Source organism: Caretta caretta, chromosome 16 (assembly GCF_965140235.1).
Source record: "Caretta caretta isolate rCarCar2 chromosome 16, rCarCar1.hap1, whole genome shotgun sequence".
NCBI classification, from domain to species: Eukaryota; Metazoa; Chordata; order Testudines; family Cheloniidae; genus Caretta; species Caretta caretta.
The window spans coordinates 25,831,983-25,855,931 of NC_134221.1; the positions used below are offsets into that span (position 1 = coordinate 25,831,983).

A 23,949-nucleotide genomic window follows, 5' to 3' on the forward strand; every position below is an offset into this window, starting at 1 on the left:
TCAGGTGGTAACTCGGATTTCTCATGATTGGCAGCCTCCTTTGTTCTGTTCCACCCCCTTTTATAGCGTTGGCACAAGGCAGGAATCTTTTCTCTCTGGGTCCCCACCCCTCCTTCCAAATGGAAAAGCACCAGGTTTAATGTGGATTCCAGTAACAGGTGACCTGGTCACATGTCCTGTGAGACCCCAAGCCTCCATTCTTTCGGCCTGACTCATAGGAAGGCTAGCAAGTAAACAGAGCCATTTACAACCTATTGTTCTAGTCAGTGAGAGCCATCAAGATTCTAAACCACCATTAATGGCCCACACTTTGCATAATTACAATAGGATTTCAGAGTTATTGTCAGGGTTCCTCCCCCACTCTGAACTCTAGGGTACAGATGTGGGGACCTGCATGAAAAACCTCCTAAGCTTATCTTTACCAGCTTAGGTCAAAACTTCCCCAAGGTACAAAATATTACACCCATTATCCTTGGAATGGCCGCTACCACCACCAAACTAATACTGGTTACTGGGGAAGAGCTGTTTGGACGCGTCCTTCCCCCCAAAATACTTCCCAAAACCTTGCACCCCACTTCCTGGACAAGGTTTGGTAAAAAGCCTCACCAATTTGCCTAGGTGACTACAGACCCAGACCCTTGGATCTTAAGGGCAATGAACAATCCTCCCAACACTTGCACCCCCCCTTTCCTGGGAAATGTTGGATAAAAAGCCTCACCAATTTGCATAGGTGACCACAGACCCAAACCCTTGGATCTGAGAACAATGAAAAAGCATTCAGTTTTTACAAGAAGACTTTTAATAAAAAATAGAAGTAAATAGAAATAAAGAAATCCCCCCTGTAAAATCAGGATGGTAGATATCTTACAGGGTAATTAGATTCAAAAACATAGAGAACCCCTCTAGGCAAAACCTTAAGTTACAAAAAAGATACACAGACAGAAATAGTTATTCTATTCAGCACAATTCTTTTCTCAGCCATTTAAAGAAATCATAATCTAACACATACCTAGCTAGATTACTTACTAAAAGTTCTAAGACTCCATTCCTGGTCTATCCCTGGCAGAAACCAGCATACCGAGAGACACAGACCCTTTGTTTCTCTCCCTCCTCCCAGCTTTTGAAAGTATCTTGTCTCCTCATTGGTCATTTTGGTCAGGTGCCAGCGAGGTTACCTTTAGCTTCTTAACCCTTTACAGGTGAGAGGAGCTTTCCCCTGGCCAGGAGGGATTTCAAAGGGGTTTACCCTTCCCTTTATATTTATGACAGTTATACTTCATATGTCTAGTTTTAGATACAAGAATGATACATATGTACAAACAGGATGAATACACTCAGTAGATTATAAGCTTTGTAATGATACTTTACTGGAGACCTTTTGCATGAATATTCCAGTTATATTATATTCACATTCATTAGCATATTTCCATAAGACCTATGGAGTGCAACGTCACACACACCTACACAAACCAGATTTTTGAAGCCCCTGTAGTTCAGTTTATTGGCAGCCAGTCCCATGTTTGTCCACAGGCTTCTTCACCACACTGTAGCTGAGTAATGCTGTCATGTCACTCAGGTATGCACATGCCAGAACTGTCACCCTAAAGTTTAAGTACTAACAAGATTGGTAGTCCAGGGCTGCATGGACAAACCACTTACAGTTACATTAGACTTGGATAAAGATCGTTAAAGTATGCAAATGAACCATTTCCAGGCAAAACTTTCTATGATAAAGTATGACAGTGCAGTAACATGCTGATACTCAGAGGGCTGCCCCTGCTGCTGCTGGCCCAGCACAAGCAGATAACTGAAAAAGATCCTAATTAAGAGGTGAATCTCCTCATTGAGAAAATGTTGGCACACAAGCCAAGACTCCTGAAAAGCCATACCCAGTAAAAGCAGCTGTAAATATGTACTTGTTTTATTTTCATACTAAATGATTTTTAACACTGTTTTGTTACAGAGCCAGATTACTTTAATGGACATGCCAGTATTTAAAGCTATACAGCCAGAGGTATGTTTTCTTAAATTCACTGTTAATATTTGTTTGGGGTATTTGGGGGGAAAAGTGACCAGTTGGATAAAACACTTTCTTATAGGTATAAATGATTAATGTGGTGCCATAAATATATATAAACACTGCACGACAAATGGACTCTTCAATTATAAACATACAAGCAAAGTGGACGAGAGAGACTAGAAGGCATTTATATCTGTACACTTCAATTTTGTTAAAGCTCACACATGAAGATCATCATGCTGATATGCAAAGTAACCATGTGAGTGGTCCAGCTAGCACCTTTTTCTTGGAGACATCTTGGGCTAGATATGGAACATTAGGCTGTTGTAAAACTACCACAAGAAATGTGCTGAGTTATAAAAATAGTGCTTGCTTATCTCCCCTAAGTATGTACTTTCTTTTTCTTTTAAACTTTCCTTCTAGAAAATGAAGGAAGACCATTTGTATGGAAAATTAACAAAGTGAAAATTATTCTGTTTAAGCAATCATTAAGTCAGTGTTTGACCTATATTCTGTATGTTTTAAAAATCATGTTGTGTCTCTGAAGTATATTGTGTGTTTGAGATACTTAAAGTTTTGCGAGTTACAAAAATTATACTAAGAGCCAGATTTTCAGAAGTGCTCAGCACCCATCAGCTTTTATTGAGAATATGAAAATCTAGTACTAAATTCTTTCTTTTGTTGGTTTTGAGAAGCTGTACAGCATTAGTCCCAACTGCCAACATGAGCAATCTCAGAATATTATAAATTTAGTGCTTAGATGCTTTATATAATATGCTCTGAGTTTCATTCTCTAGGGATAGTGTGGTGTGTGAATTTTCCTGTAAAGCTGATAGCTTTTCCATTTAAATGCTACAGGGAGTTCGGAGACACATTGGACTCTGCCTTCAAGGACTTCTCAATCAACAAGGTGTTACTCCAGAGCTCTTGTCCAAACAGATTAGGGTCTAACTTCTCTGAGGTATACAAGCCCAGTGTTGGGCCCAGCTTTTTCTTCATAAGTCCTCATTGAAGCAGAAGCCACTGTTTCTCTAACTGGGTCTTTTGAAATTCATTCTCAGCCCAGTCTCCCTTGCTGGGGAAAAGAGAGGTTCCATATGCTTTTTTGGTAATACAGAGTCAACCTCAGTTTGAGAGAACTGCTCTTTTTCCACCGTTCTGTCTATGCAGGAAGTTGATACTCAGATCTCATTAATCTGTCCTGGTGACATCACACCGAAAAAAATGGGTATATAAGAGATTCCTTTTTTTTCCTGCCCATACCAGAGAACTAACAAAACAAAAGTTACTGTAAACAGCGAAGTATAATTTGATTTAATTTCTTTAGCAGACTTGTTTGTATTGCATGCTGCAATCTTTCCTATGCATTTTTATTAATGATTTGTTGAGGCTACTGGTAAGGTATACATAAGAATGAGAGACCTTAGTTCTGTAACCTGATAATTAGGTGTGTTGGATAGTGATTTTGAAATATTTCTATATTATCAGTCCCTAATAAAATAACTTTTCAACAGCCCAAGATCTCCTGTAACAGGGTTCTACCAAATGTAGCTTGAGCTGCTAAGACAAAGTTAAATATAGCTTCTACATGAAGTTTTGGAGAACATACATTGTGAAGAGCTCTGTGCAGGCACTGATACTAGCAGTTCTTCTGAAAGACCTTTTTTTTTTTTTTTTTTTTTTCAGCAGCTGTTCTTCATTTTCTGAACACTGCCAGAGAGCTAACATTTGAGATGGTTGCTGAGAAGTTTATCTGGTGTATTAGATCATTTTAATGATAGGATCATAATGAAGGACTGCATTGCATGACCTCAGTAGCTCCTTATTGATGGGCTAGCATACGAAGGCAGAGTCCCTGGGGGTATGTCTACGCTGCAGCTGGGAGGCGTGATCACAGCGTGGGTAATCAGAGCTCAGCTCAAACTAGCATGCTAAAAATAGCAATGTGGATGTTGTGGCACTAGCATGGCCCGGGCTAGCCGCCTGAGTCTCAGCTCATCTGACACCCTGGGTCTGAGCTGACTCTTACATGCTTCTTACAGTAAACAAAGATACCTCTACCAAAGCTACAGGAATGGAATACATCAAGTCTGTTCTTAGCTCCGTGTGTGAGTATTGTGGCTTTGCAAACTGAAGTTGGACTATCCAGTTGGACGTGGATCAGTCTGCAGTGTAATAAAAGCTCTTATGCAAATCTATTTTCCCCAACTCAACCTGCCTCTTGGGGGAGGCATACCATGTCAGATGCCTCATTGTGGAGCCACATTCACTACAACAGTGCACTGTGTCCTGAGCTTTCACTCTTTGGGTTTTCTATGAAGAGTACTGAACAGCCTTCCCAGACCCGCTACTTCTCTGTGGATCAAGCTTTTAGCACCATGCTTTGCTCTGCATAGCCCTTGAAGAGAGGATTGAATGCTTCTGTCTTCTTAGCCTCAGACTTCTTCTGGTGCCAAGACAGTATACCTGAGCCTACTACAATCCTTGTCTACCTTCCATATCCGACAACAAATCTGTCTCAGAATGATGGGCTTCTCCATGGATGAGATCCCCATACTTGTCTATACGAGGACTCGTACAAAAGTCACATTCCAAACATGGACAGCTTGGACATGTTACCTGCCCCACAAAGACCTTAAAACAGCTCAGCTGATTATCCCTGGAGTCTCATGTATGGAGTCCTCAAGTCCAAAAGCTCCTTTGGCTGGCATCACAGATGCTTCCAGTGTGGGCAAGGGCATACACTTCTAAGAACTAGAAGTTCATGGTCTCTGGAATGACCAGGAAATGACTAGGACCAGGTTGACAGATAATACCTCAGCAAAGTATTAACCAAAAAACATGGCAGATTTCTTTCCTGAACACTTTGTGATATGTGCTCTCATATATACCGGGTGGCTCTGTATCTAGCTAAAGATAAAACTGTGCAGGCAGATTATCTCAACAGGGAGATTTGAGACCAGCACAAGTGTCACCCTGAAGTTCAGTGGTGAATTCTCTTTTTACAGCTTGTTATATTCAAGACCTATCCTGGCCTGCAAATAGAACAGCTTACTGCTTGAAAAACTGCCAGGCCTCTTAAGATGGCTCAGACTTCCCTGTAAATCCAGCCCCTTTTCCTAAGAAAGCTGTGTTTGCTGCTTGATTCACAAGGAAAAGGGCTTCACACCAAACCTTCTTCTCCCTTGGAGGTTTGAGACCGTAATCCCAAATAATTATGACGCTGAAAAAAGATTTTGACGCATTTGCTGTCAGGACCTATCCCTGGAGATGCTGCTTAATTGATATGTCCAACATGCATATCTCTCAAACATTTCTTGCTCCTGTTCACAATACCCTTGTTACAACATTCCATAGGTGCATACCTCCTGGGTAAAATAATTCAGGAGAGTTGTATGACCTCTGCCTCAGTGTTTAGTCTTCAGACACACCAGCAAAGTTGTTGACATGCTTCCTGGCCCTGTCAACCACAACCAGTGCATAAGAACCACTTCAAATACTATGGGGCGGGCAGTAAGTGATCACATCAGCAAAGTAGAGGGAAACAGGTGCATCAGGGCTGCTCAGTCTCACTTCATTTGGAGGATAAGATGGATGCAAAGGAAATAATGGTCTCCAAGATATATGAGGAGGGCATTTCAGATAGAATTCTGTGTCAACAGCTCATTAGTCCAGGTGTTGGGAAGCCCCACAAAATGCCCTGCTGACTGAACCATCAAAGTAGCACTTTAGCCTGAGATAAGCCCATCAGTTCTCCATGGACATGTGTTGCTGCTCAGTGGACAGTGCTGTGGTCTGTGATCCTACTGTTTACATGGATTTAGTCTAGCACCTGAAGCTAGAAGAAAAGCTACACAATGAGAATAGACACTGAAAAACAAAGAAAAGGGACATGAACAGGAGTGTAAAGTCCTCGTCTATTATTGCAGTCTGTTCTCCAGCCAAGCTAGCTGGTGATGAGGAAGCCAAATCTGTTCAGACATATGTCCTACAACAGGCAGAGTACAACCTGCAAGGGGGGAGGGTCCCATGCTCCAGCCCAAGCCTGAATGTCTATACTGCAATTTTACAGCCTCACAGCCTGAGCCCCATGAGCCCGAGTCAGCTGATATGGGTCAGCCATTGGTCTTTAATTGCAGTGTAGATATACACTCAATCTTGTCACTTCATTTCCCCTCTGTCTCTCTTACCTGCCTCCTTCCTCTTCCTCCTTGTTCTCTTCCCCCTATTCCTTTGTCCTTCTGTTTAATTTATCACCTCCTAATAAAACTCCATCCAAGGTATTTAAACAAACAAACTAACTCATGGCACCAACATGATATTTGCAGGCCATTATACTGATTAGTGTGCTTATGCATTATACCACTTTTTCCTATTCTTTTTATTTTTTTGTATTTAGATTGTAAGATCTTTAGGGCTAAATTGGGGTGGGCAAAAGTTTTGATCCGAGGGCTACATCTGGGTGGGGAAATTGTATGCAGGGCCATGAATGTATGGCTGGGGCAGGAGGTTGGAGTGTGTGTGTGTGTGTGGGGGGGGTGATGTGCAGGAAGGGGCTCAGGGTGAGGAGTTAGGGTTCAGGAGGGGGATCAGGGTGGGGGGTTGGGGTACAGGAGGGATGCAGGGTGCAGGAGGGGGCTCTGGGCAGGTAGTTGGGGTGCACATGGGGTGCGGGCTCTGGCCCAGCACCGCTTACCTCAAGTGGCTCTGGGGTGGTAGCGGTGTGTAGCTGGGCTAAGGCAGGGTCCCAGAAGTGGCCAGCATGTCCGGCAGTGGCTCCAGGGGTGCGGTGGGATGGGGCAGGTGGCTCTGCTGCGCGCTGCCCTCGCCTGGAGGTACCACCCCCGAAGCTCCCATTGGCCGTGGTTCCCTGTTCCTGGCCAATGGGAGCTGCGGGGGGCGGTGCCGGCAGGTAAGGGCAGCGCATGGCGCCCTCTGCCCCTCCCTCCCCCAGGGGCTGCAGAGATGTGGTGCCAGCCACTTCCGGGAGCAGTGCGGGGCCAGGGCAGGCATGGAGCCTGCCTTAGGCCCCCTTCACCACAGGGCTGGCAATCCTGCGGGTTGGATCGAAAGCCCTGACAGGCCGAATCTGGCTTGCGGGCCGTAGTTTGCCCACCCCTGGGCTAAATACACGTTTATTATTGTATTTGTACAGTGCCTCGCACAATGGAGCTGCATTTTGGTTAGTCCTGAGGCAGTAATGTAGTTACAGAATAAATAGGTAATAAGATGCATCTGAATGCAAAAGGATCTCAGTGCAAAGGAGCCAATCTGAGCCCCATAGTGAAATGCCATTAAATTTTTCCAAAAAGGTACTCAAGTCTTGTTCCTTCCTAATTTCTTCTGTAATGCAGACACAGTGTGAGAGCATGATTCCAGCTAAAGCATTATAGAGCCATCAACAGAAGGCTCATCTGAGTGCCATAACCCTGCACACAATGCCCAAAGGCCTAAAAGTTTCTGAAGTTGCCACAAGGTCACCTTCTCTGTAGCTATTACCCCCATCAGTAACTCCTTCCTTCAGGCACATTACTTTATCCATTGGTAAGCACAACTCACCCACCACAGTGTCAAATTCAGTGCCCAGATAGGTCAGAGTCGTGTCTGGCGCCTCTGCTTTTTCAGGGTCGAGCAAAATACTCAGTCTGTGTCACAGCCTGAAAGAAATTGAGAAGTCAGTAGTAGTGCCCAAATCCCTACACTACTGTGTACAAGAAATCATCCAAATTGTGAGCCACTGCAGCCAGTCTCGTTTCCCTTTTCATTACCTGACCCAGGAATTATTTTAAATTTCTCCAAGACAACACAGAAAAGTAAACCCCTTGGGCATGGCCATCCCATAATAATCCCCTTCAAAGGTGAACCCTCACAATTCAAAACCTTTTGGATACACTGGCAAGAGACAAAATGCTGATTTGTTGTCACTCTTCACTCCACAGTGGCCCTTCACCAGCTCCACAGCACAAATGTTTGCATCAATAGCATCACTGACTGATGAGCGCTGAGGATATGACACATGATGTGTCAGCTGATACTCACCTAGGGACTTCTTGGCCATAATCCCCAGTTGGGAAAACCTAAAATTGGGAAAAAGAAGGGAAAGAAAGAGCCAGTGATATGATCAGCATCTGGATTATGTTGACTCTTCGCCCTTAACACACATCGCGTGGCAACTGCTGACTTCAGGTTATGGAACCCTGGATCTGACATAAGGTATCCAGAACCCTTCCCAAAAGCCCTCACCTAGTTACTCAGCTATGAGTTCATAGGAGTCTAGGAGCCATTTCCACTAGATATCCAATTTAAGTGGAGTTGGGGCCAGTCCTGTTAACAGAACCATAGTTTTTTTCAGAAAGGGGAAAACAATCTCTCTCTACCTCTCTGTGACAAGGTAGTCTGTGCCTTTAAGGCTACTGGAGTCTAGGGTCAGGCCACCCATGCAATGCGGCCATAGTCCTTTAAGATTTTGGGATTCTGAGATGTCCAAAGGACCTAGGAAATAAGAGATATTGCAAGAAAGGAAGCAGTCCTGGGAATAAGTACTGTAGTGTTTGTGAAGACAACCTGGGATCAGGAACCTTGCAGGGTGGGCAGGGCAACTCTCCTCTCTCTCCCAGGTGAATGGGATGAGCTTTGGGAAGGGAACCAACATCTATCCTGCTTCCTTCTTCACAGCATGGAGACACCATCAAGCAAAGGCCAGCTTGCTGATTCTTCCAAGATGGAGGACTAATTGTGGAAAAGGGGCCAGTTGAAGGATAAGATGGTGAAAGCCCTATTACTGGCCTAAATTACAACTCCTGTTCCAGGGACGGGAGGGCTGGGGCTGGGGATGGGAGTGGGATTCCTGTCTACAGTAACTAGTTCTTTGAGATATTGTAGTTAGTGTGAATCCCACAATCTGCCCCTGCTTTGAGTGCTCAGGACCTTGCAGGTTTTGAATTGCGAGGGAACTGAGGAAGGACTGTGGATGCTCCACCATTTATGTGCTCATACAGGGACATGGGGTGTGTGTGGTCCCAAAAGACACTGCTATTCAGTAAAGTCTGTTATCACCATGAGCTGCAAGCACATGTTTAGTGGCTCCACAATGATGACAACATCTCAAAGAACCACACGTCCTGTAAAATAGATAACCATTTTTTATGGGAGAATTGCAGGAAAGTAAAGGAAATAAAATTTTAAGAGATATTTTTTGCTGATGAGTCAGTAAATCTTTTTAGATCAATTACTTTCATGTAAAGTGTTCTTGGGTACAGTATAGGGAAAGAGTACTGGGCTTTGTTTTGCATTGCAGAGCTTGCAAACTGCTGCTGCTTATACAGTGATGTAGTATCTGTAAACTATTGGGCCTGGTTCTTTTTTTTTTTTTTTTTAGTGTTCCTAATGAATTGATCCACCTAAGCTTTTTAAGCTGTTTGAATTTATCTGAATTCAAGAAGATTATACTCACTCCTTCATCCTACACATACACACCCTTAAGTCTCTAACTGACAAATTTCTTTCCCATTTCATAGTGGTTATTCTGTAGCACATTATGGAGTATTTGCTTAGCCTGTTAAAAGTGGCTAATACATTGTATTTAAGTAGTATTATTTGGATATTTCCTTAATTGAGTGAGAATTATTGAAATGTTCTGTTTTGTTGCTTATGTCTCAGCTGGGCCTAATTCACAAACACGGACCGAGTTTTTTGAGTACGTGACTGTGACAGACAGTAGAAAATGAAAATTCATTTAACATTACTTTTTAAAAAATTGTTAGATTCTGTCCTATTTTAGAAAGCAAAATAGTGAAAACACAGAACTTCTAGGAAGCCATGTAGGTGATTTAGTATATGGTTTGGCAGGGTGCAAGGAAAATGGAAATTTGCAAACATCACACTATGGCTGCCCTGTTGCCTGATGTTTATAACAAGCAACTAATTTTATCATTTAATGGTTGGAAATATTTGTCATCCTGAATCGGAATAAAACCCCAAACCTTAATTATTTTTGCAGAAGGAAATTACACTGTTTCTTTTTAGAAATACTGTAGTAGGAACATTTTGGTGTTTCTGAAATGAAATATGCTCCCTGGGCTCCCAGATTCCCCAAGAGCCTGGAAGCCCTCAGAGCCCTGGCTCTGAGCCAAGCAGGCTGCTGAGCAGCCGGGAGCCTGGGAGTCCAGCTACACTCCAGCCTACCAGACAGTTTGCTGAGCAACCCCCAGGAGTCCTGTCTGTGTGGCAACCTGCCAGGTGAACTGCTGAGGCAGAGCTGGCAAGATGACAGGAAACCAGACAGGTTCCTGTGGGACAATTTGATTTTGCAGAATCAGCATTTTTTGATGGAAACATTTCCAACCAGCTCTATTACAAGCGTTCCAGAGGGCAGAGATAAGTGTGCTATAAAAAATTGCTGTATGCCTTTGGTTCCAGAAATCAAAGGACTTTCTTTTAAAATAGAGTATAACATTATTTTAAAAAGCAAGTTTTCCACTTATTGATCTGCAAAGTGACCATTTTAGGTGCTTTTTAATTATACAACATTTTAAATCATCCTTGTGTCTTATTCCTTGTTGTTTTCCCTTCTTCTTGCCACTATGTGCTTTGCCTTTTGCCTGAAGGGTGAATGTCTCCTTTGACCATTGCTGTTCTGTTGGATGGTTGACCACTGAAATTAAACTAATAATGTGATGGCATTTTTGACCCTAGGAAAGGATATTGTTACTTCTATTTGCAGCCTCCACTAGCTAAGGAAGTTTGATATCTTACATGAAAATATAACTTACTGCTGTCACTAACAGTACTACACACATGAGTTGTCTGAGGCCAGTAGTGATCAATTGTGAATTTTCAAGGCTGGTTTCTTATCAGAATTAAAATTTATTGTGCTAGGAGGTGTAATATTGTACAACTTTTCCATGTATTTCTGTCCTGAAAATGATTTAAAAACCAAAAATGAAGCTCACTGTTACAGTGGCTCCAATTCAAGTCACTACATAATTAATCAAGCAGATATAAAACCAGTCATCTAGTTTTATTTTACTTGAGGATTGAACCAAAAAGTGTTCCCTTCTGGTTCCCTTCACAGTAAATTTAAACTTCTTAATCTTGGGGAAAAAAAAATATCAGACTTTAGGTTAGTTTAGTTTTTGTTGTGGGAAATAGGATCATTGTGTGTTTGCCTCTTCAGTTTATGTTCCTGAGGAGGAGTGGGCCACATTATTGTGTATGTGCAATAGCCCATTTTTCAAATGTTAATTCAGCCACTTACATAATAAAGTTTCAATAACAGATGTGATTGTCCATTTTGTTTACTAGTGGTAGACCATGCTATTTTTTTAACATGCTCTAGTATTCCAGCTCTGAAGTCTTTGATACAAATTCTGTATTGGTGAACCAGATGAGTAGTCTTAGCACAGTCTACTTTCATGCATATCACCAAACCATACCACAGTTTTGACATAATTTGCAGTATCTGCTTAAGACACGCACAGTTGGAAAAACAAACTGCTGTGTGTCAGTATTAATGTGCAACAGCAGAAGTTCTTCAGATATTGCAGAGATGCACTAGAGAGAAGAGAACTAGAATAGCTGGAGGTCTGCAGGTCATGATTTAAAGTGTATGGGATGAGCTGTGTAGAACCAAAATAAAATTCTCATTGAGAGGCCATCTATCCTCTATTTTAACAGTTTATGTAATACAATGATCAGTCTCTCTAAGCATGTTTATGAATACAATATTGAAAAAAAAAAACCCTCTCCAAATGACCCCTACCAACCAAAATTGTAAAGTCTCCCTGTACAATTAGCCTTCTTAGAAAGAGCCTCACATTATGCCCTGAAGATCAACAAACTTGATCTCTGTCAGATCAAGAGAGGAAACATATTGCAAAGTCATGAGCCTTCCCTTGAGAAGACCCTGCTTCAAGTGATGGCTGATCTCAACTGCTAGGATTCAGCCTGTGAAGAGAAATGATCTCTTAAGTAAGCAGGACACATCATCGAGGTCTTTCTATAGCAAAGGTAGCACAATTAATTGTTTGCAGAGATGAATTGGAACAAACACAATCTCTGGAGCGAGCATAGATATAATGTGCTTTTGCATGCAAAATTCAAAGTAGCCAAACAGTCAGATATCTGGGCTTTCCCAATGTTTTTCTGGTATATTCCACGTAGTAATCTGTTCTGAAGATAGCAAAGGTATGGGTGACTGAGGAAGTTTGCAACTGAAAGGAAAGGTTACAACCACCTGCCCCTGCATCGATTGCAGGGTGTAGGAGAGAATCACTCTCTGCCACTGCTGCTGATGGAATATTCGGAAGCAGCTGAGGATCCAGGAGCACTCCTGGCCTATGTCATTAGTTGATGATGAAAGATATTCATAGTGTCTGATCAGGCAGCTTATAGCACTCACACTCTCCCTCACCTTTCTTATCCAGCTGTCATTGACCTCTGGTCTCCCCTATTCTTAACAAACCATCCCTTGACTCCCGATGCCTTTCTATCTACTATTATATTTCTATACTTCCCCTCATCTACAAAATAGTTGAATGTGCATTCTGTAATCAATGCATTGATTTCCTCTCCTGCAACTCTGTTTTGGATCCCTTCCAGTCTGGGATCTGGAATTTTCACTCTACTGAAATTGCTCTTTTTGGTTTCTAATGACCCCCTCCTGGCCAAATTTCAGGGCCTCTACTCTATACGTAGGCTTGGCAGAATTCCATTTTTATTTTTTATAATTTGGATGGATAATATCAGTTTATTTTAAGCATTTTTATTTAAATTCACAACTGAAGGAAATCTTGGGGGGGGGGATCAATTATTTAATGACACTCTGATAAGCTCTCAAGCATTGTTTTTCTTACTTTGCCTATCTGTAAATTTAAAATATTATTGATGGAAATATATTTGTGTGTGTGTGTGTATACGATGAAATCAGTGTTTACTGACGTTTACCAGTAAAAATCTAATCCTTCCAAACCTATCTATAGTTTCTTCCTTCACCTCTCTGCTGCTTTTGATCCTTCTTGAAATCTTATCCTTTCTGGATGAATGCACTACAAGGTGGGTAGAAAGCTGGCTAGATTGTCGGGCTCAACGGGTAGTTATCAATGGCTCCATGTCTAGTTGGCAGCCGGTATCAAGTGAAGTGCCCCAGGGGTCGGTCCTGGGGCCGGTTTTGTTCAATATCTTCATAAATGATCTGGAGGATGGTGTGGATTGCACTCTCAGCAAATTTGCGGATGATACTAAAGTGGGAGGAGTGGTAGATACGCTGGAGGGGAGGGATAGGATACAGAAGGACCTAGACAAATTGGAGGATTGGGCCAAAAGAAATCTGATGAGGTTCAATAAGGATAAGTGCAGGGTCCTGCACTTAGGACGGAAGAACCCAATGCACAGCTACAGACTAGGGACCGAATGGCTAGGCAGCAGTTCTGCGGAAAAGGACCTAGGGGTGACAGTGGACGAGAAGCTGGATATGAGTCAGCAGTGTGCCCTTGTTGCCAAGAAGGCCAATGGCATTGTGGGATGTATAAGTAGGGGCATAGCGAGCAGATCGAGGGACGTGATCGTTCCCCTCTATTCGACATTGGTGAGGCCTCATCTGGAGTACTGTGTCCAGTTTTGGGCCCCACACTTCAAGAAGGATGTGGATAAATTGGAGAGAGTCCAGCGAAGGGCAACAAAAATGATTAGGGGTCTGGAACACATGAGTTATGAGGAGAGGCTGAGGGAGCTGGGATTGTTTAGCCTGCAGAAGAGAAGAATGAGGGGGGATTTGATAGCTGCTTTCAACTACCTGAAAGGGGGTTCCAAAGAGGATGGCTCTAGACTGTTCTCAATGGTATCAGATGACAGAACGAGGAGTAATGGTCTCAAGCTGCAGTGGGGGAGGTTTAGATTGGATATTAGGAAAAACTTTTTCACTAAGAGGGTGGTGAAACACTGGAATGCGTTACCTAGGGAGGTGGTAGAATCTCCTTCCTTAGAGGTTTTTAAGGTCAGGCTTGACAAAGCCCTGGCTGGGATGATTTAACTGGGAATTGGTCCTGCTTTGAGCAGGGGGTTGGACTAGATGACCTTCTGGGGTCCCTTCCAACCCTTATATTCTATGATTCTATGATTCTATGGGCTTTCCGGATACTGTCCTCTGCTGGATTTCTTCCTACCTCTGGACTTCTTCAGCATCTCCTTCCGTGGAGCCACTTCCTCCCCACTCCCCCTCTTTGTTGAGATTTCCTAGGGCTGTGTCCTTGGCCTTTTACTGTTTTCACTTTACACTTCATCTCTTGGTGATCTCATCAGCTCAAATGGCTTCAGCTGTGATTTCCGTGCTGATGACTCACAAAGCTATCTCTCCGCCACCAGGTAGTTTTCTTCCATCCTGTCCCACCTCCCTTTCTGTCTCTCTGATATCTCCTCTTGAATATCTTGTCATCTTAAATTGAACATGGCCGAAACTGAACTCTTTCTCTTACCAAACCTCCTCCCCTGCCCTATACATCTAATCCATTCCAGTCCATCTGCTTCTTCCTCAACACATCCAAGATCTTCTCTCCACCACCACAGCCTTAACTCTTGTTCAGAACTTCAGCATTGTTCCACCTTGATTACTGCAACATTCTCCTCTCTGCATTCCCAAATAATACATCGTTCCCAGTCAGTCCATACAATTGCTGCCACTTCCTTGGCTGCTGTTTTGATCATGTAAGTCCCTTTTTTTAATCTCTCCATTTGCTTCCCATCTGATATCAAGGTAAACTTCTTGTTACTATTGCCAAAGCTCTACATAACTGTCCATTCCTGATTTACTCTCTTTGTCAAGCTGTGTGTTGTCACCTTGTCCTCTCTGCTCTTCCGACGTTCCCAGCCTAGTGTGCCCATTTGTCATATTTTTGCACAGTCTCCTCCATGGCTTCTTGCATGCAGTCCCCTATGTATGGTGTGACTTCCCTGATCTCATCCACCAGGCCCCTACTTGTTAGTCTGTTTTAAAGACCCATTTCTAACCTGCTGCCTATAGTGAATTATATTGATTATGGTATTACTTGTATATAAGCTGACTGTTTTTGTTCCTTTTGCCCTGACTACCTCAGATCGGGGACTGTCCTTAAGTATTTGCTAAAATGCCTAACACATAATAGTGCTACCGCAAATAGATCATTTGCCTATAAAATTATATCTATGCTACAGAATTCTATATTATGTTCTTTAGGATGCTTAAAACTTACAGAAAAGTTGCCAGTTTTTATTAAATACTGTAGGATTTTCCCAGTAAGTTAAATTTATTGTGATTTATTAGAGATGTGAGAAAATATTAAATGAGCCAAGTGAAACCCTGTGTTGTTAGGAATGTTGCTGAAGAATATTATCCAGGCTGCTAAGCTGTTACAACTGCTCAGTACTTCTATTCTTGGAGCTCCTGTGTTATTAGCACTAGCAGAGAATGCAGCCCACTAATTCAGCAGACCTTGATGTTACTCATAAAAAAAGACCACAGGTACAGTTCAGTTCAAGGCACTCAGCCAGGTTTATTGCCCTCAAGGCACAGTACTAGCACCCTGGCTCCGTGATTACAGGTATGCTAACATATGAGTGCCCAGTGGCAAGGAGTGACTCAGTCAGCAGCAGACTTTCTGCTTTCTCCTAGGCCACACAAAGGGTTAAGGTGAGGTACCCCAACATCTATAGACTGAAACAAAAAATTAACACGTTATGTTTTTCATGACATCTACTTGTTACCTCCCCTTCTACCTTGCTCCAGATGTCTCAGGCAAAACATCCCTATGCATCACTTCTGACATACCCTCTTATCTGGTGTTAGGTCAGGATGAATCTGGGCTAATCTTCTGGAATATGTTCACACACATACTGTGTATCTGTTGTTTCTTAGCAGTGTCTCTGTTTTAGCCATGCTAGCAGTGCCCTTGCGAAGTTCATGTGTCAGACAGTGAACTTGTAAGCATCTGCTTTAATAGATGGCCTGATGTTGGTTATTGGCATGGCCTGACTTTGCTGACTATGGTTTAGGCCTTAGGTCTTCCTCCAGGCCCAGTGTTCCAGGCTCTCTCTCTCTCTCCTACACTCTACTGTAATGCAACTGAAATTAGTGAGTGTTACAAAGGAGCAAAATATTCTGAAGACCTGTACATAAAATTAACACACAACTAAAATGGCTCATGTTTTCATTTTGCTAATCCAGGGATGGAACGTGTGCAAAGCGCTTCAGTTCCTTTAATACTGTCTTTCCTCTCATACTGTCATACCTTGGTAACATCTTTGACTCTCTTCTTCCTCTCCATAATCTCTATACTTACATACCCCAGTATATAGTCTTTCAGACAGAGATATAGCAGGACAGAATAGACGTAATTATTCAAACATATATTGTAAATCAGTGGTTCTCAAACTTTTTACTGGTGACCCCTTTCACATAGCAAGCCTCTGAGTGCGACCCCCTTCCCCTTTATAAATTAAAAGCACTTTTTTATATATTTAACACTATTATAAAAGCGAGGTTTGGGGTGGAGGCTGACAGCTCGCGACCCCTGAAGGGTCCCGACCCCCACTTTGAGAACCCCTGTTGTAAATAGAGCTGGTCAAATAACAGATTTTTTTGAGTGTCAGAGTGGTAGCCGTGTTAGTCTGTATCAGCAAAAACAACGAGGAGTCCTTGTGGCACCTTAGAGTCTAACAAATTTATTTGGGCATACGCTTTCGTGGGCTAAAACCCACTTCATCAGATGCATGAAGTGAAAAATACAGAAAGCAGTATAAATATTACAGCACATGAAAAGATGGGAGTTGGCTTACCAAGTGGGGGATCAGTGCTAACGAGGCTAATTCAATTAAGGTGAAAGTGGCCTATTCTCAACAGTTCACAAGAAGGGGTGAATATCAAAGAAGGAAAATTACTTTTGTAGTGCTAATAAGGCCAATGCAATCAAGGTGGATGTCACCAATTTCCAACAGTTGACAAGAAGGTGTGAGTATCAGCAGAGGGGAAAATTACTTTTTGTAGTGACCCATCCACTCCCAGTCTTTATTCAGGCCTAATCTGATGGTGTCCAGTTTGCAAATTAATTCCAGTTCTGCAGATTTTTTCGGTTTGCTGGAAGTTCCAAAAAATCAGAAAAAAACCTTGTGTTGAACCAAAAGCGAAAATTCCTAATAGTTTTGGTGAATTAAAAAAGTCAACACATTTTACTTTTGGTCAAACAAAATATTTGTTTACCCAAAATGAAATTTTTCATTTTGTGTCTGGGCATTTTTAAAATAAAAACAAAGGAAATAAGGGGCTAGATTCACAAAACTGCTAGAGGCAAAGGTGGAGTTGTGAGGAGGAGAAGGAAGCCGGGTGGGTGGTGATCATGGCTTCCTTATAACCTTTATCTCAGTGGTAGGGCACTTTCCTGCATCATGGGAGACCCAAGTTGAGATCCCTGCTCCACATCCGGCAGAAGGGGGAATTGAACTGTGATTTCCCACTTCCCAGGTGAGTGCCCTATAAAAAGTTTATGCAAAAAATATGGCTTAGTGCTAACTGTAAAGATTATTTTCTCTTTTGCTAAAGTTCTCTAATCTAAATCTATTTTATAATCCTGAACTCGGGGTGTACACTATAGACCCCTTCAAGAAAAAAGATAAAATAAAACAAAGATAGAAAATGTGAGGGAAGATATGAGTGCATATAATTAAATTACTATAGGTATTTTGTGTAGGGACAGAAATTCTCTCTTCCAACTACTCCTTTTACTGCAACGGTAGATTTCCCCTTTAAGGCCACAATTCAGCAAATCACTTAAGAATGTGCATGAGTCCTATTGACATCAATAGGACAAACACATGTTTAGGTGCTGTCCTGAATAGGGATGCTTCCTTTAACTGGAGCCTAAATCAGTCAGCCAAAGGAGAAGCATCTGCTGTCCAGTCACTTAGGGCTTGTTTATATGAACACTTACTTCAGGGCAAGCTGGGGTGAAAATCTACTTTTTACAAACCTGCTGCCATTCACAAAATATTTCATAATATGCTTTGATTTGTCCCACTTTGAAATAGAAGTAGATTCAAGCGCACTACAGAACTTTTAGCACATGGCGGCAAGGTTCATGTGGACAGTTAGTGCAGAGCAGGATAGGTTTACATCCCAGTTTTCTGTGAAATTAGTGTTCATATGGACAAGCCCTTAGTTCGACCCTTTTGTTCATACATTTCGTACATTGTAACCTGTTTAGTGTGATCATGTCACACAGAATGCATTAAACTTGCATGTAGTTGAAATGCCATTTCAGCTTCTCTAGGAAAATAGGGTAGGCATTGGCATTAGAAACAGAAGTTCACATGCTACCCCAAAAAATCAGAAAATAGAAAAAGACCTCTCCCATAGACTCACTTGTGGGGATTTGTGTTAACAACTACAGCTGTAGTTGTCATCAGAATGGAAAAGCAAATATTGTATTTGTGATATAATATGTTCCACTGTACAAACAATGGCTGGAATTGATCAGACACTTGGCAAAGATTCAAAATATCCAGGTACTGTTTATCCAGAGACTAAAGCTGTCTAAGATCAAAATGCAACTGAAAAAGAAAAGTTGAATTCCTTATAAATAATAGGAAAATATTCTTAGTCTGATGGATAATTTAGTATATATTTTTAATAGCTAAAGTCCATTACTCTTGGTCGTGATGAAACACACAGGTAATTGATAATAATAAAAGGTTTTTATTGCAGATTGTGTATGTTTATGCTCCACTATATTAGAATATGAAAACTGGTCTTGTGGAGACTTCAGAGTTTTGTATGAAAAAATTAAGATGAATATATTTAATTTTATGTTCCTCTTCTGAAAATGTTGGGAACTGCTGTTTTTGTGGTGCTTTCTACTGCACTTTTTCAGCAGCTGGATTTCTGCTTATCCATACTTCAGGAAGGGCTGAACAAAAAAATAAAAATCTCTTCAGATCATACTTGGTGTCTGCCAAGATTTTAGCAAAGCATATGAAACTCCCCTCCATGGAAAATGTACATTTTCCCTACATAAGTCTTGGGCTGGGATCATTTGTATAACGAAGAGAATCAAACTCATTCAAACACACAGCAAAATCCTCCCAGACATACAGATTTAGGGCCCTGTTCAGAAAGATCAGTTAAGCATATACTGAAATCTATACCTATTCAGGACAACCCTTAGCACATTCTTAACTTTAAGCATATACTTAAGTGTTGCCTTGAATAGGGATGCTTTCTTGAATCAGTGTCTAGATCTGCTGCTGTCACTCCTTTTATTTCTTGCTTTTTCAGATATACTGCTGCCATGTGAATCTAGCCTTCTAGAAAAGTTCTCCAGCCAAACAACAGCAGCAGCAAAGATATGAATTCACCCTGCCCCATTCTAGTTCTATTCTGTATAAGTTTTTGTATTACATTCATCACCATAGTACATTAAACATGACTGCACATCTTTCATGTGTGATGTGTTCTTCTCATCCTCTCCCAGAGAGAGAAGCAAATGGAGTGTCTTGTTTTGGTAGGGGTGGGTTTTTTGGTTAAATGTACCTGTTGTCTTGTGTTTATATTAGAGAAGGCAAGGAAATGTACCTTCCACTTGGAGCAGAATGTGGTGATGTTTCTGAGAGCTCTTAGTTGCTGGGAGAATTCATTCCACAGTCTCAGACCACTTCCAGAGAAGATCCTCCCCCCCACCCCCCCAGACAAGCTTTACTCTTGTTGTTGAGAGTTCCATTGTGCCAGAGTTCCATGGTTGACCACAGCCTTTGTCCCAGAGCTTTAAACGGTCTATGGGAAACCAGCGTAGGAAATGGAGGACAGGTGTGATGTGCTCACGGTAGCCTGTGTTGCTGAGGAGAGACTCTGCAGCTTTTTGTACTAGTCAGAGTTTCCTAAGCACTGAAGGTTTCATGCCCTGGTATATCACATTGCTGTCGTCTAACCAAGAGGTGATTGGCATGAATAACTGAGGGCAGGTCTTCATCTGCCAGTATAGGAAAGAGTTTTCTAGTCAAGCGGAGGTGGTAGAAGGCATTACTCATGGCTGTTGTGAGAGCTTATCACATGTCTATGACATGTGAACTCTTCTTCCCTGGAACTCTGTCGATGCTGGATACTTTAGTCCAAGCTGTCTCTGATCCCTGAGCAAGTTCATAGAAAAACTAGCCAAAGGCCAACTAAAAGTTCATCTAACTGAAACCAATATACTAGACCCAGCACAATCTGGATTTAGGCCAGGACCCAGAATTGAAATGGCTTTAGCAGCACTGATGGATGGTGTCCTCCAGGCAATGGATAGAAGACAAACATCTATTCTCATCCTACAGGATCTCTCTGCAGCGTGTGACACTGTTTACCATGATATACTGCTGTCTTTCCTGAGAGGTGGGAGGAGTCCAGAGTCATGTCCTAAATGGTTTGAGTCCTTCCTGGAGGGATGCACCCAAAGAGTAGTGATGGGAAACTGCACATCCACCACTAGACCCCTCATCTGTGAGTTCCACAAAGATCAGTTCTCTCTCGGTCCTTTTCAACATCTACATGCAGCCAGTAGGTGAATTGGTCAGATACAATAGACTGAAATGCCAGCAATATTCAGATGACACATCGCTCTACCAATACTTCACCACATCTGACCAAAAACCCCACCACCAAGATGGCCTAGTGCTTGGATGAGATCAGCTCATGGGTGAAGAACAGCTGTCTAAAGATGAACCTGAGTAAAACAGAGGTTAGGCAGAGGAAAACATTTTGAGGAGTTGGCAGCCATGGCAGTCTCCCTTGATTGATCACATTCACAATTGGTCAATTCCGGCTGTAGTCTAGAAGTACTTTTGGATTATTTGTGGATGCTGAGCTCTTATTGCAATGGCTGTGAGTAATGCTTTCTACCATCTCCAGTTGGCTAGAAGACGCTGTCCTCAGTTATTCATGTCTTTGTCACCTCTCGGCTGGAGTACACCAGTGCACCTTGGGATGAAACTTTCAGCACCTAGGGAACTCCAACTAGTATAAAACAGTGCAGGGCATCTCCTCAGCAATACAGGCTACCATGAGCACATCACACCAATTCTCAGTTCTTTATGCTGGCTTCCCATAAAATTTCAAATTCAGTTCAGATTTTCAGTCCTTATCTTCAAAGTATCTGTAGCGTAGATTGCGTAAAATTAACTTGTCTGAAATACAGTTTTCCAGGTTATTTGTTAAACGTACACAATGTTTGCTATAAATACTATTGATTGGTATTACAGTAATGCTATTTTACATTCCCACATTGTTCTAGGTGTCACAATTACAGGGTCAGTTGCACCTTTTTCCCCTCCCCTCTGGTTTCTCCGAGTGCACCCCCTCTGGTGTCAGGCCTCTACCTTTACCTCTTGCTTGAAATCCTGTGGTTTTCCCACTCTGAAACTGGGCCCTGGGCTATTCTGTGTAACAACTGTGCTTATCCTAGCAAGTTGGATTGGCTTCAGCCCCTGCTGTGTTCTGCTGTTTTGGAGCTATGACCATTGTTCAATAGAGTGATCAACCAGCCTTCTTAAACCAAAGTATTGTTTAATTTTAAAAGTAAGAACAAACCATAACAGGAGAGAGTGTTTTGAAACAATAACAAATCTATATGCATGTCTATTTTAAATAAAGGCTGATCATCCCTCTGATGATAGCCTAAGAAGGCCTTAATTTCTTTAATCACCCTTAATCTCTGAGGTCTGTATCAGTCTGTTTCCCTTTCTCTCTATCCCTATCTCACCATCTGCTTGAAGGAGTGTCCTTTTAAGTCTAATTGGGGTCTTTGTTTTCTTGGGTTTGCAAGCTTGGACTCCCCACCCTCTTGACAAACTAGTCTGGTGAGTTTATCAGGGGTGGGAGGTAGAACATCAGAGACTGATTCTTTCATCGTCCCTTAAGTATTGGAAGGTGGGTGGCTATCTGAAGCCATTGTACTCTTTCCTGCCTACACACAGTCAGTTTCTCTTTGAATTAACCCCATATATTAATACAATAAAACCTCTTTTACAACAATGAGGCAAACATGTATAACAAATTATTACAGAGTAGCCCCACTTCCATCATAGTAGGTATGCTACAAACATATATGAGAGAGAAAAAGAACAGGAGTACTTGTGGCACCTTAGAGACAGACAAATTTATTTGAGCATAAGCTTTCGTGGGGTACAGCCCACTTCATTAGATGCATAGAATGGAACATATAGTAAGAAAATATACATAGATAGATACAGAGAACATGAAAAAGTGGAGTAAGAAGCTAATTAATTATTTGAGCTATTATCAGCAGGAGAAAAAATCTTTTGTAGTGATAATCAAAACGGCCCATTTAGACAGTTTACAAGAAGGTATGAGGATACTTAACATGGGGAAATAGATTCAATATGTGTAATGACCCAGCCACTCCCAGTCTCTATTCAAACCCAAGTTAATGGTATCTAGTTTGCATATTAATTCAAGCTCAGCAGTTTCTCTTTGGAGTCTGTTTTTGAAGCTTTTCTGTTGCAAAATTGCCACCTTTAAATCTATTACTGAGTGGCCAGAGAAGTTGAAGTGTTCTACCAGTTTTTGAATGTTATGATTCCTGATGTCAGATTTGTGTCCATTTATTCTTTTGCATAGAGACTATCTGGTTTGGCCAATGTACGTGGCAGAGGGGCATTGCTGGCACATGATGGCATATATCACATTGGTAGATGTGCAGGTGAACAAGCCCCTGATGACATGGTTAATATGATTAGGTCCTATGATGGTGTCACTTGAATAAATATGTGGACAGAGTTGACATTGGGCTTTGTTGCAAGGAGTCTCCAGGAATTAAAGATTAATTAAAAATGAAACCTGCATGTATGTGTCCAACCAAAATTAGCAACCCTAATACCAATGCAAATTCCTAGTGCAGACCAGGCCTATTCCTCCTTGCCCACTTGTGGAAGGTGGGGCACAGTGGTTTGCAGAGCCTGCTTCCTCTGTTTGCAGAAGCCACAAGGTAGTCAGAAGGAGGTTTATGCCCCCCCTACTTCCTTGCACCAGCACGATCTGGCCCTATATTGATCAGATAAAGAGTGGATAGGGAAACAGACACAGAGGTTGAAATAATTGACCCTGCTGGGCTATCTTAGTCAAGTGGCAGAGCTTGGAATTAGAGTCCAGGTCTCCTGAGTCTGCTGCCAGTGCACTCGCCACTTTACTATGCTGCCCTTCATTGTGCCTACATTAGTGTTGCTTTGAGAGCCTTGTTTTTCTTTTCCTAACTTGTGTTTAAATGCTTTAACATAGTGTGTGTGCAAATGCACAAAATTATGTTCACCATGCTCTTTAAGTCAACTTGCTTAATCTTGGGAGTAATAGTTTTTCCCCACATCCCCATTTTAAGTATTTCTTTGGGAAGTTTGTGTTATAACAAATTGACAGTTTTAGACAGTAGGTTGTCAAAGAAATCACATGTGAAATATTTGAACATCTTTTAAAACTAGTGCATGCTGTTTTTTCCGCTTTCTCCATGAGCTGTAACTTAAAAATGTGTTTGTATAATACTGTGATAAAAACACTAGAATAAAGTCCCTGGCACCACTTAATGGCATTTGCACAGATATGCAGATATTTGCATTCTAGGTTTACATAGGCCATATGAAACGTTATTGGTGAAGAGTGTAAAAATTCTCTGGGAAAGTGTAAGATGTTTATATTTTACATTCCAGTTTCCTTTTTGTACATTCAGTACGAAACTGATCTGTTTGAAGCTATACCTAATGAGGAAGTAATCTTCATCTTTCTAATATCATCCTTCTATATAGAAATGGAATGTAGTTGAGAATTATACAAAAAATTCAGCTAGCAAGGAAATGCTAAATTACTTACGCTTAAAATCTGCTTTTCTATATTGTTCAAATTAAATAAATTTTCCATACACAAGGTT

General features: G+C 41.7%; 1 protein-coding gene and 1 long non-coding RNA gene across 10 annotated transcripts in view; both read left to right on the forward strand.

Moving 5' to 3' along the window:
* Positions 1–23,949, forward strand: part of RALGPS1 (Ral GEF with PH domain and SH3 binding motif 1) — a 398,334-nt gene that overhangs the window by 56,582 nt on the left and 317,803 nt on the right. For 8 of the 9 annotated variants that reach the window (XM_048823454.2, XM_048823456.2, XM_048823452.2 and 5 more), the window contains one exon: positions 1,964–2,014. In XM_048823454.2, coding sequence (XP_048679411.1) covers positions 1,964–2,014 — 51 coding nt within the window. Of the gene's footprint in view, positions 1–1,963; positions 2,015–8,031; positions 8,234–23,949 lie in introns of those variants that run through there. The other variant, XM_048823471.2, reaches the window with a different exon arrangement.
* LOC142069439 (uncharacterized) lies at positions 15,218–19,476 on the forward strand. The gene is made up of 2 exons (XR_012665262.1): positions 15,218–17,507; positions 19,317–19,476. It is a non-coding gene; the product is annotated as an uncharacterized LOC142069439 (long non-coding RNA).